Genomic DNA, 14,047 nt, shown 5'->3' with positions numbered 1-14,047 from the left:
TCTTTCTTTTTAAAAAAATCCTTAATCTTTAAAATGAACTGGGCAATTTTTAGTAAGAAGAGGCAGCTTAGGAGGGCACTGGAGAATGAGATAAAAACTGGAGCTGGGCAGAGCACAAAGCAGAAGAGAGAGGATATATATATATATATGAGATAGAAAATTGCATAGTGCCTGATTTAAATGACAGACCTGCTAAGAATTTAAAATGACAATTCTTGAGGTAAAAAGTTTCATGAGGCCTTTTATTATTCTGGAAAATCAGTTCAGACTGCAGTGTGTTTTTAAATCTATTTTATCTTGAACTGAAGTGATTAAAGATTTATATTTTTAGAACCTAAATAAAAATAAGGTACTTAAAAATATGTTTCATTATGAAACCTTTTATAAAAGCTGTATTGAAAATTGATTTAAATTAAATAAAGAAAATACCTCCAAAGCCTAAATATAATGTTCTTTGTATTTTCATTCTTTGTGCAATGGACTCTATGCCAAATGATGAAGATAATTCATACCTTCTCTACTGGGTCATTTATTCAGTTTACTCCAAGCAACGAATTTTAATTTTATTTTAGATCTCTAAGATATATTACTTCTGACCATAGAGGAAACAAAGCAATCCTTTTCCCCTTTCCAACTTTCCCCACAGCCCCTGACTCTATCCAGAGGATCTCAGACTTGTAATCTTTCTCTGACTGTTGATGACTCTATCATCTTATACCACTGAGACAGGAAAGTATTGAATTGTGTTATCCAATATGGCATCCATTAGCCACATATGGCTATTTAAATTCAAATTAATTAAAATTAAATAAAATTTAAAATTCAGTTCCTAAATCTCAATAGGCACATTTCAAGTGCACTCTATACCCTATGTAGCTAGGGACTACCATATTAGACAGTGCAAATATAGAACATATCCATCATCACAGAAAATTCCATTGATCAACCCTGGATAGAAAGTCCACAGAGTATTCAGGCGGTATTGATTCCCAAAGAATTCTCCCAAGATTTTTCTAAGGTTCTTGTGTTCCTCACAAATACAAAGAATACAATGAACGATCACCCAGAGTTTCTGGAAATAAGACACTATGTTAGGTCCTGCTGGCTAAGAGAGTATAATGCTGCTTTTCTAGGTGACTGAGTCCCAAAAGAGGACAGTTTTAAAAGAGTAAATTAACAGAAAGAGAAAGGTAGTCTTTTAATGCTCTACATTTAGTCATTTATTCATTCAGTAAATATTTACTGAGCACTAACTCTGTGCCTAACACTTTGATAGACCCTGAAGACAAGACAGAAATGACCAGAGAGTATACTGTGAAAGAGAACATGGGAGGGGTTCCTATTTTTTAGATACGATAGTCATGGAATGACTCTCTAAGGAAAGCAAAACTTGAAAAATACGGATATCTAGTATTGACAGAAAAAAGCAAAACAAACAAACAACAGGGAAACAAATTTCAAACAGAGGGAACAAGAGCACATAGGCCCAAAAGGGAAAGAGCATAATGTACTGTGTACTCCAAGAACTGACAGAAGGCCAACGTAACTGGAATGAAGTAAGCGAGGAGGAGGTAGTAGGAGATAAGACTGGAGACTGACACGTCATGTGGACACCATAATTATTATAGGAGGTTCTGTTTGGAAGACAAAAGAATGTGATATGGTTAAGTGAGGCAGTGTGTGGGAACACCACAATTGGTATTCTATAGGAGTAGGTAGATTATGACAGTATTAACATTTGTATCATCAGCTTGTTAAAAATGGAAAGAAGAGAGTGTATTCTTTAATTTGGAAGACAATGCTAAATTTAAGTGTGTAATCAGCAGTGACAATAAAAGCATAATTTAACATCTATAAAATGCCTCACAGTTTATATAAAACCTTTTCCAACATATGATTAATACATTTAATATTCACACAAACCTTTTGGGGGTAGGAAGGGTGTGTATTACCGTATCAGTTCAACAGATTAAAAAAAAAAAATAGGCTACATGACTTGTTCAAGGTCACACATAGCTAATATATCATGGAGCCAGAACCAGAGCCAGCTCTTTAAGTGTTGTACTCTTTATATACTACACTTCTTTCTTACTCACATCCTAACATATTGGAGGAGATTAGATTTCCAAATGACCTTGGAAAATGAGAAATATCTTGGAAATCAAAAATTGAAAATCACTAGGGTAAAATACAAGCCAGAATAATTAAGAGAAAAAAATAGCAAACTTAAATTCAAGATCAGTAATGACTTGTGCATGTGGCAGAAAAATTATTTCAGTTGAACATGCTATAGTTTTGTGATAACAACAGGAAGCACACTGCCGGAATTCAAAAAGCAGTACAATCTGTGGATAGCATGGAATATTGGTTGAGAGTGTAATTTCTGGAGTCAGACTTTGTGGATGCTAGCCCTGGTTCCACCACTTAGTATATTTGTGACCTTAGGAAGCTTCTTAACCTCTCTGACTCAGTTTATTCCCCTACAAAATGAGGATATAGGAATAATATCTACTGCCTGTAGAAGTTAAGATTTAGTGAGCACTTCAGAGCTATATACATGGCTCATAGCTAAATTGTATGAGCTTTCTTCTACTCCTCCCACCTTTTTCCTTTCTCTCCTCCCTTATTAGATACCATATTTGAATTCCCAATACTCAAAACTCTTGAGAGCCTTTCTAGAGATTTTGGGATATGACAGTTTTGGAGAGTATTAAAATGATGGTCATTAGAGGAAAGAAATTAGTATTTATTAAATACTTAGCATGTGCTAAATATTGCGTTAAGGTCTTTCACTTACCTCATCTTCTTTCATCCTCACAACAATTATTTTCAACTTTTTATTTTGAAATAATTTTAGACTTACAAAATTTGCGAAAATAGTACACTTATGCTTTCGCTAATGTAACATCTTACACAAATGAAGGTATAATGATCAAAACAAGGAAGTTAACATTAGTATGCTACCAATAGCTGAACTACAGCCTTTATTCTGATTTCACCAGTTTCTCCTTAATTTCCTTTTTCTGTTTGAGAATCTAATCCAGGAAAACAAATTGCATTTATTTGTCATGTCTCCTTTGTCTCTTCCTATCTGTGACAGTTTCTCATTCTTTCCTTGTTCATGATCTTGATCCTTTTGAAGAGTACTTGCCAATTATTTTATAGATGCCCCTCAATTTGAATTTCTCTGATATTTTCTGTTAAGTTGAGGTTATGCATTTTGCCAGAAATACCACAGAAGTGAGTTGCCCTTCTCAGTGCATCATACTGGGGACGCACATGATGTCCCGTTATCTTAATGTTGATGATGTTCACTTTCAATATTGGGTTAAGGTGATGTTTGCCAGTTTATTTTTTGTAAAGTTACTATTTTCTCATAGTATTTATTAAATGTCTTGGAGGTGATATTTGGGGACTATGCAAATATCTCATTTCACCTACTAATCTATAATGAGAAGTATCTTAGGGGAGATACTTTGAGACTATGCAAATATCCTGATGCTCTTCAAACTTTTGCCCACTATTTGGGCATATTTCTTTCCCAACATCATTTTTTTTTTAGATTTTATTTGAGAGAGACACAGAGAGAGAGAGAGCGTGCAGGGCGAGGGGCAAAGGGAGAGGGAGCGAGGATCTTTAAGCAGACCCCCACTCTGAGCCCAGAGCCCGAGGCAGGGCTTGATCCCATGACCCTGAGATCACAACCTGAGCTGAAACCAAGAGTTAGATGCTCAACTTACTGTGCCCTTCAGGCGCCACCCCCCAGTGTCTTTTAACATAAATATTTTCTTAGTTTTGTAGATGAGGAAATGGAGCCTTATAGAGTTTTATTTACCTGCTCAAGGTACACACATCTAGGTGTGTCACACTCTCAAGTCCCTTGTAATTTCATAATTCTGCTAAGATGTTAGCCCAAGTATAAGGGAGAAGAATCTATAGGGAAGTGTAGGTAGCTGCCTAACTAGAAATATTGAGCTTTGAGAAGACAAAATTGAGGTTTTAAGAAAAGTTTTCATACTAGATGGGGATCAGCTATTGAGGCCAAAGCAATGGCTCCTCGAAGGCATAGTTAAGAAATTTAGATTTGGTGTTCACGGACAGTGATCCCAGAGTGACAGAGGAGTTTTGTATGAACTGTGGACATGGATACAATTAGAATAAAGTTTAACCATCCTGTAAAGATTTGGGTTTTATATTTGGGAAGTTTATTTCAATCTTGAATTGCCATTTTTATAAGATTTCATTTGAGACATAAGAAAGGTTTTTTTGATTAGGTTACCAAAACTCCCATAAAAAAATATATATATATCTGCCCACTGGCTTGGTAGAAGACAACCGTAGATTCTCATTCTTAATTTATTTCTTATACCACATTGAAGAAAGACCTCTATTTAAAAAACATTACGTACATGGTATTCTGCTCCCAAGATGATAAAGTGAATGTATTTCTGGGCTTACCCCTTTATCTTTATTAAATATGAATGTACTCAATTATAAGCAAAATTCTGACAGTTGTAAAACTTAAGTGTGGTAAGGAGATTGGGAGAATATATGTCAGTCATTTTAATTAAATGTATACATTTATTTGAGAGAGTGAAAACATTGTCATTATGTGGCTTTTTTTTACTTTATTTTATTTTGTTTTATTTTATTTTATTTTGGTCCTTTCAGCTGTTACTAGTCATTTCTAATAGTCGTTCCCCAAAAACTGAGGGAATTTCTTTTCTTATATTGTCAGAGTTCAGGCTTAGTTTTGTTCTAAAATAAGCAACCAAAAGTGAAATAGTCAGCGTGTTTGAAAGGTCAGCAGCATTGTCTTACCACACATGGCTATTCTTTTCAGAAACAACGGTCATCTGGAATCATCATGTTAGGTGTAGTAGAAGCTTAGCTTCATGTATCATCTGGAATTTCTTAAGTATGTAGTGAACAAACAACATTCAAATATTTCACTAAAAATTTTCATACCTTTAAAAATGTCATAGTTTCTGATGTTCATTGTAACCATTATGACTTGTCTACCTTGAGTACCTAAATTTTTCTGTCCTATATATTCTAATTAAACTTTCTTGATGCCACTCAGATATATTTCTCCTCTGGTCTGTGTCTCTCTCCATAACTGTTTGAAACTGCACAGTGATAGAGTACCAATAAAGCCCAAACCATGGATGGTTAGAGGCCCACTGAATTCAAACATGGATTTTTTAAATTACCTAAAATTGTTGAAAACATGATTCTAGGGGCAACTGGGTGGCTCAGTCGGTTGAGCATCCAACTCTTGGGTTTCAGCTCAGGTTGTGATCTCATGGGTCGTCGGGTCGAGCCCCATGTCAGGCTCCATGCTCAGCTTGGAGCCTGTTTGGGATTCTCTTTCTCCACTCCCCTGCTCATGCATGCATTCTCTCTTTCTCTCTCAAACAAACAAATAAATAAATAAATCTTTAAAAAAAAACATGATTCTAGGGGCGCCTGGGTGACTCAGTCGTTAGGCATCTGCCTTTGGCTCAGGTCATGGTTCCGGGGTCCTGGGATCGAGCCCTGCGTCGGGCTCCCTGCTCTGTGGGAAGCCTGCTTCTCCTGCTCCCCCTGCTTGTGTTCCCTCTCTCGCTATGTCTCTCTCTCTGTCAAATAAATAAATAAAATCTTTAAAAAAAAAAAAAAACATTCTAAAAATCCTACTGATAATAAATAGCTCGAGAGTTAGATTTCAAGTCAGAACATTTATGATGTAAAACTTCGTGACCTATGTGATATGAAAAATAGTATCCAAGTTTCTAGAATTACCTTGTAGTTTTTTTTAACTTTATCTTTTTTAAATAAAATTAAGTCTATAGGAAACAGCATCTCCTTCTCTCATTTTAGTTCTTTGAAAAAATTGGCATTTTAGCAACATTATTTCCAGAGTCAGCATAATTCTCCAAACCTCTAAAATAATTAAGTACTTCTTTTTTTTTTCTTTACAAATCTCCTTAATTGGAAATTTGAAAATGGCTACTTGCTAATATTGAGAAATTATTGTTAATTTTTAAAAATATAGTAGTTATGTGGTTATGTTTAAGTCATTACCTTTCAGGGATACATAATAAAACATTTACAGATAATATTATATTGTATCTGGGATCTGCTTCAAAATAATATGAAAGGTAAGTGAGTGAGACTATAGATGAAATAAAATTTATCATAAATTTAAAATTGTTGCAACTTGATGGTGGGTTCCTTGGAGGTTATTGTACTATTTACTTTTGTATATCATTGAAATTTTAAAAGAATAACTCTTATAATAGGGGTGTTACCTCTCCTATTTTGAACATGACAAGCTAAATCCTTAATCTACTAGTAGTTTTGCTTTCTTGTACTGGTTATGAGAACTTTTTCCTCCTCTCTATTAATAGACTGAAGACATTAAAGAGATAGCCAGAAAGGCACAAGCTCTGCCAAAGGTGAACCTGAAGAGGCAGCGAATTGTGATTTTCACCCAAGGGAGAGAAGATACTATAATGGCTACAGGTACGTGTGGAAATTGTATGCAAAGCCCAGTATAATGAAGATTAATCATTTATAACAGAATTCTGTATTATTTATAATTTATTTGAAAACGACATAATTTTTTTTTACCACCTTCATACATTTTGCTTACCCCACCCCAACCCCTGCATCTGGCAACCACCAGTCTGTTCTCTGTATTTGTAAGTTCAGTTTTGCTTTGTTTTTTTTTAGATTCCACATCCCAGCAAGATCATACAGCATTTGTCTTTCTCTGTCTGAATGATTTCACTTGGCATAATGCACTCAGGGTTCATCCATTTTGTTTAAATGGCAGGATTTTCTTCTCTTTTTTTATGGCTGAATAATATTCTATCATATATATATATTTTTTTTTCTTTATCCATTCATCCATCATTGGACACTTAGCTATTGTCTTAGCTATTATAAATAATGTTGCAGTGAACATGGGGGTATAGATATCTTTTTGAGTTAGTGTTTTTGTTTCTTTCAGATAAATACCCAGAAATGAAATTATGAATCATATGGTAGTTCTTTTTTTAATTTTTTGAGGAACTTCCGTACTATTTTCCATAGAGACTATACCAATTTAGAGTCCCACCAACAATGCACAAGTGTTCCCTTTTCTCCATGACCTCACCTACATTTATTTCTTATCTTTTTGATAATAGGCATTCTAACAGGTGTGAGGTGTTATCTCACTATGGTTTTGATTTGCATTTCCCTGATGATTACTACTGTTAAGCATCTTTTCATGTACCCGTTGGACATCCATAATAACGATCCAGTTTCATACTTTTGCATGTGGCAGTTTTCCCAACACCATTCATTGAAGACACTCCTTTCCAGGTGTCTGTTTTTATGCCAGTACCATACTGATTTGATTACTATATCTTTGTAATATAGTTTGAAATCAGGAAGTGTGATGCCTCCAGCCTCGTTCTTTCTCAAGATTGCTTTGACTACTAGGGGTATTTTGTGGTTCTATATAAATTTTAGGGTTGTTTGTTCTATTTCTGTGAAAATGTACCTTTCGTAGTGTTTTTATTTTAGTAAATATACCTACCTTCTGTCTCAGTAGAAAAAATTTCATTTTCAAGAAGGTAATTTATTAAAATTCAATTGAGTAAATCCACTTTGATTTAGTTTATTTACTCTGGTATTTTGGAGATACTGTCAATCTAGTAATGTCTTTCCTGAAAAAAATTTTACTTAGCAAATTACAATGCTTAACTTAAATGAATTTATCTAATTTTTTTTTTAAGATTTTTATTTATTTATTTAACAGAGAGAGAGAGAGCACAAGTAAGCAGAGCGGCAGACAGAGGTAGAGGGAGAAGCAGGCTCCCTGCTGTGGGGCTCAATCCCAGGACTCTGGGATCATGACCTGAGCCCAAGGCAGTCGCTCAACCGACTGAGCCACCCCGGCACCCCGAATTTATCTAATTATAAACAAATAAAATCCGGAGATAAATTACTTCCTCAGCTTTAAACTTCAAGAAGAAAACCTCACTTCTGTTTTTACTCAGTCATCTATTTTATGACACAGAAATATAATAGGAATTTCATCTAGTAAACAAGCATTTTATTGGTTAAAATGATTAATATTGTCAGTATGACGCTACCTATTATTAAAGCCAAATACAAACCTGTTAATTCTGTCTGAACCATTAAAATTAAAACGCATCAGTTAATAATTATTATAAACAATAGCAATTAATTACCTTTGTGTTTCTTTTAGTACACTGTTAAATAGAAATTTAAGATATGAGCCTTAAGCATCTAAGTTGGAAATAAAATTAATATACATAAAAATATAAATCCAAAGAAGTATAATTATACTTCTTGATTATTGGTACAGACTATATAGGTTGTATTGACTCAGAGAAGGAGATAAATTGATTAAGCTGGAAGAAAGATGTTATAGTGAATATGAAGTAAATTTTTGTTGAATTAAATCTATAAGCCTGGAAAGGGTCAAAGAAGAAATTATTGTCAAATTTTGGGGAGAAGGAACCTTAGAATTAATTCATTCCGACTTTCTTACTTTAGAATTGTCAAAAGCAAGATCAAAGACTTACTTCCAAAAATATTTATTTCATAATAATTCAGTGAGTGACAAATAGTGAAGTGGGGTTATAGATAAAATGAGATTCATCATGAGTTAATAATTGTAAAAGCTGGGTGATGGGTATACGAGTGGTGGTCATTATGTTATTACCTCCACTTGTGTATATGTTTAAAATTTTCCATGATTAGGGCGCCTGGGTGGCTCAGTTGGTTGACTGCCTTCGGCTCAGGTCATGATCCTGGAGTCCCGGGATCGAGTCCCGCATCGGGCTCCCTGCTCGTCAGGGAGTCTGCTTCTCCCTCTCCCACTCCCCGTTTGTGTTCCCTCTCTCGCTGTGTCTTTCTCTGTCAAATAAATAAATAAAATCTTTAAAAAAAAAAAAATTTTCCATGATTAAAATTATAAAATAGAAAACTAAAAAATAATTTTCAGTCAAGAATCAGAGATACAGGGGCGCCTGGGTGGCTCAGTCATTTGAGAGTTCAGCTCTTGGTTTCTGCGTAGGTCATGATCTTGGGGTCATGGAGTCAAGCCCCACATCTGGCTGCTTGAGAGTCTCTTCCTCTCCCTTTGCCCCTCTCCACGCTCATGCTCACACTCCCTCTCTCTCTCTAAAATAAATAAGTCTTTAAAAAAAAAAGAATCAGAGATACTAAGTGATTTTCAAGATACATTGATATCCTTGCTGAGCCTTGAATTCTAGGAAGAATTTAAAGAAAGGAGGGCAATCCAGTCATATTAGTGAAGAGGATCATATGCGCAAAGGCATCAGGTACCATATAATCTTTGATTGTTATCACAGAAAAAGCAACGCTGTTAATTTGTGCAAGGGAGAAGAGAAATGTCATGAAAAGATATCCCTGCATTGATAATAACTATCTGGATTGCTGTCTTCGTATAGTATGTGGCCTGTTCTGTCTTAGCAATGAACACTATTTGGAAAAGTGAAAAACATGCAGACTTCTTATCTTACAGGAACTGTAGTACTGCCTTCAGATTCATAAAATGCTATTTGGTTGCTCTTTATGGAGACATTTATTTTAAGGCTTTATATATTCCTGATATACATATCATACAAGTGTCTTCCTCATTGTGAATTTGCACAATTTCCCCAAAGTTGAAACCTTTAAAATTAGCCCCCCCTTCCTGTGACTCAATTTCTTTGTCAACTCATTTTGTTCTTTATTAAATCTATTAAGCCATTCTTAGGAATACTTACTAGCAGGAATTTATTTGAGGAAAGACATTGGCTAATCTTTGCTCTTCCTACTATATGAAAATGAACTTAAATTAGAGGATGCACTATATCTGCAATGCATGATAAATACAAGATGGATAGAGAATCTGTTCAGTGGTGTCAGCTACAAAAGCAAACATGATAAATGTTAATGCAGTTTTGAGCCCTGGGATAAGCTATTCAGTGCACAAGCATAGCTGAATCTCTTTGCTATGTTGTTATTCATGGCAGCCAAATAAATGTCAATAATAAAAGAGAATTAAAGATTTTCATTTCCCAGAGGCAATCCTCTAATACGGCTTGATCTTTCATTTCATTTGTAATTCGTTCTCATGTCAGGATGCAATCATTCACCAGGCTCTGGGTGTCATGTTAAGTCATTTAATAATGATTAAGAACATAAAAATGCTTGGCCTGTGGGGCAATTCACAGAAGAGATGCCAATTTGTTATTGTTTTTCCTCCTTTGCTCTTGAATATGGATCAGCTTTTTCCCACCTCCTAGCATTAAAATACTAATGGAAGATGGGGAGGGAAAGTGTCCCTTAATTTACCATAAGTGACATTCCAGAATGGCACAAGGCAGTGCTAACACACTTATTAAAACACTAATTAGGAATCATTGTTCCTTAAACCTCACACGGTAGAGTATTTTTAAATGATCATTGCTAAGTTTTTGGCATTTAGCAATAATGTAACAAAATCCGTTTTCCTGGTATTTAATTCTAGAGACCTTTCTCCTTTTGAGATATGGTGTCTATAAACCACTTTCTGTTATTTTACACATGTAGTTCTTTGAATTCCTCTTTGCTAAGTTGTGAATCTAAAGTCTTTAACACCTGGTTTTTTTTGGTCACCTCTATTTCAGTTGTGTATCCATTTTGTATATCCATCTAGTGCAGAAGTTTTGTCACTATCAACCATTGTCTCATTGCTTGCAGGCTAATTGAGTTCCAAGCTTTTTTGGGGTGTTGGGGGAGGGAGTGGCAGGGAGCACTGGAAAGTAGTAAGAGTAAGAAGCCAGGAATGAAGGCAGGAAAGAAAATATGATTCTGTACATTTTGATCCTCTTAATAAATATTAAATGAACCTGTTAGGTAGCATGGGAGTCAGGTCAAGGAGGTCATTCCTATGTCTATAAATGTAGAAAAACTAAGACTAAAGATTTTTATTACCTACCAGACAGCACCTACTAGTGAGGTCTTCATATATTAACACCTTATTATACTAACAATTTTAAAAATAAATATTTTATATACATGCATATATATACATACATACAACATATACACATATACAGATATATATGTCTTTACAGAAAGTTTACATTTCTCCAAATTTCTGTACTAAATATGTCCCTAAAAATTGGAAAAAGCAATAAGATTTTTATTCTAAATTGAAAATAATGCATTTCACACTTTGGCTATATGTGACACAATGAAATAGGTCCACTAAAGAATAAATTGTAGACTTTTCTGAATACTTTCAGAATTCTTTCTGGGTTGTTTGAATTGTAATTTTGCCCAATAGGAGGAAATAGATTAGGTCATTAGGTTTTCAACTGGAAGACAGGGGCTGCCATGTCAGAATCACCTAGTGGACTTTTAGTAAATATAGCCCTGCCTTCATAGAAGTATGTTCGATTCAACCTGATACATCCCTGTGAAGAGTATTAGAATATACATCCTCAAGAAGATGTATGAGAATGGGGGTTGTAGAGTCTGTGGAATGGGAAGTGTAGTGTTGTCTATTTGTTGAAAAGATCCCTTAGGTAATATAGCAATGCTGTCTATCCTCCATCTCTCACTTTAAGAGCCATTGGATTAGGTGATTCGATAATGTTGCCTCAAGTTTATGATTTTGTGGGATAATAGAAGCAGAACCTTTTAGCAGCTAAGCATCTAGTATTTCAATAAGTCTTGGTGAATGCTTCTCTCTTGATACATCACGAAGTGTCATGTACTCATCTATTACTAGCAATCTACATATATTATTTTAAATAGTAACTGCATTTGATTAGCTTATAATTTAAGATAGTCACATTGTAGTGCCCTTTATCATTTCCTTATAAGTAAATGGGGTTATTGGAGTTACTTGTCTTCATGTTCCTGAGACCTTACAGAAACTTGTCACCCCATTTTCTAGTTAAGTTTTCATGTTCTTTGTTAGTACTCAGTGCTGTACATTATAAGAAAAGGTCAGTGTGCTTTACAATTCTGGTAGACATAAAGTACAGAGAGTGTGGAATAAAAAATGTAAACTCTAAAGAAAAACAACTTCAGCAGCTGGAAGAATAATGTCAGCGCATCATCAGAACTCCTATTCCTACAAAAAATTGTTATAAGTCATTTTGAAAATGTTCTCTCTACTACAGCCAAAACAATTTTAAATGATGATCTTGTTGGTATAGGTTGGTGATGGTGTGGATAGAACAAATTAAGTAGCATTCTTTCAGAATGTCTATGTATGACATTCATAGAAAAAAGTTCTTTGGATTTTGAAGAATGTATATTTCTTAACTAGGAATATAAACAACTAGAATATTAACTCATGTTCCATTTTTCGATTTTTGTAACCACAAAAGACAAAGTCCTTTAATTAACCAAGAGGTCAAAAATAATTTAGAATAACATATGTGGAACTGTCACATTCCTGACAAAGGAATATCTTTGGGGCATGGTTTGTATGGTGTAGTGATCTCAGACCTAGCCCTGGGGAGACCTAGCCCTGGGAGATTAGCCTAGGCAAATGTTAACCCCATTATAGCATTATTTTGGTAAGACCTTTAGTCAGATTTATTGAGGTATAGATTACATATAGTAAAGTGCACATATATTTCACTAAATAATCACCATAATCAAAATATAGAGCATCTTATATAGTTTTTTGTTAAGTTTTATGCATATGAAGTTGGTACTACTTTTATTAAGTGAACATACCTATGTCACTACCCCCAGATCAAGACAGAACACTTGTAGCACTTCAGAAGCCATTATTATTTTGGTTTTGTACTAATAACAATTAGTTCTGTCTCTTTTTGAAGTAGAATCACCCGTATATAGACTTTTTATCTTGCTCTGTCTCCATCCTTTTTTGAGCATTATCTTACTTTTTGACAACCTATGATGCTTTAGGTGCTTATATTTTCCCTGCTACAGTCCTAGAATCAAACACTTCTTCACGTAACCCTGGTTCCTTTAATTAGCAAACGATATTTAGAAACCCAGATCTGGGTGCTAGACATGCTCATTGCTAATTGAGAATCATTGCTTTGGGACCCTCTTAGCAAATAGATTGGCAATATTTGTACATATAATAACTCATGCATACATATCCATCTGTATTTATTTCCATATCTATCTATCTATTTATATATTTGAATTCCATGAGTTGAAACTGCTGATACCTTTGATTCCAGTCCAACAACAGAGTTCATTCTAGCCTACACCCTTTCCTTCCATTTAACTTCTTCCTCTGACATTGAAAGTTCTGGCTCTTATTATCTAAAATTTATTTACTTATTTGTTCCATCCTAAAGTAGTTTTGAATTACTTACCCACACCCTTGTGCGAAACATATTTACTTCCTAGAGTACAATATTTGCTTACAGTTCTTTTTATCTTTAGCCCTCTGATGTCTAGTCAAAATACTGTTATCCAAAGTCACTTCAGGTTAGTTCTTTTATTCCATCCACTTCAATGTGGTTACATTATTCATTTGTAATACAGTTAGGTTTATTTCTAAGAGTTTGTATTCCATTTTGATTTCCTTTCATATCTAGGTTGGTTTTTTTAATAAGTACAGTTCACCCCTCATGGTGTCACAGTTCTGCGTGCGTTAACAAATGCATAAGATCATGCAACCACCACCATAGTTATACTACAGAAGAGTTCCACTTCTAGTTTTCCGAAGTGGTGGTATCAATTTATATGACCACCAGAAGTATATAGAATGGCTTTTATTTTTCCACATTTTCATCAGCATTTTCTACCATCCATGTTTTTTATTTTAGCCATTCTGGTGAGTATGCTCTAGTTTCTCATTGTGTTTTTCATTAGAATTTCCCTAATTTAGTGAGGTGGGGCACCTTTTCATCTGCTTTTTAGAATTTAGATATCTTCTTTTGTAAAGTTCCTGTCTTTTGCCATATTAGATTGTCTTATTGATGTATAATTCTTTTTGCAGTCTGCATTCAAGTCTTTTGCTAGATAAATGTATCGCAAATATATTCTCCCA

General features: G+C 34.5%; 1 protein-coding gene across 5 annotated transcripts in view; it reads left to right on the top strand.

Annotated features, from left to right (window-relative positions):
- Positions 1–14,047, top strand: part of ADK (adenosine kinase) — a 488,918-nt gene that overhangs the window by 390,973 nt on the left and 83,898 nt on the right. For all 5 annotated transcript variants that reach the window (XM_081822966.1, XM_031028302.2, XM_006733456.3 and 2 more), the window contains one exon: positions 6,393–6,507. In XM_081822966.1, the coding sequence (XP_081679092.1) occupies positions 6,393–6,507 (115 nt within the window). The remainder of the gene's footprint in view (positions 1–6,392; positions 6,508–14,047) is intronic.

This window comes from Leptonychotes weddellii, chromosome 6 (genome assembly GCF_054177405.1).
Source record: "Leptonychotes weddellii isolate Sample4059 chromosome 6, ASM5417740v2, whole genome shotgun sequence".
In the NCBI taxonomy this organism is placed as follows: domain Eukaryota; kingdom Metazoa; phylum Chordata; class Mammalia; order Carnivora; family Phocidae; genus Leptonychotes; species Leptonychotes weddellii.
The sequence above is the reverse complement of the archived record's forward strand: the minus strand, read 5'-3'. Positions and strand labels throughout refer to the sequence as shown.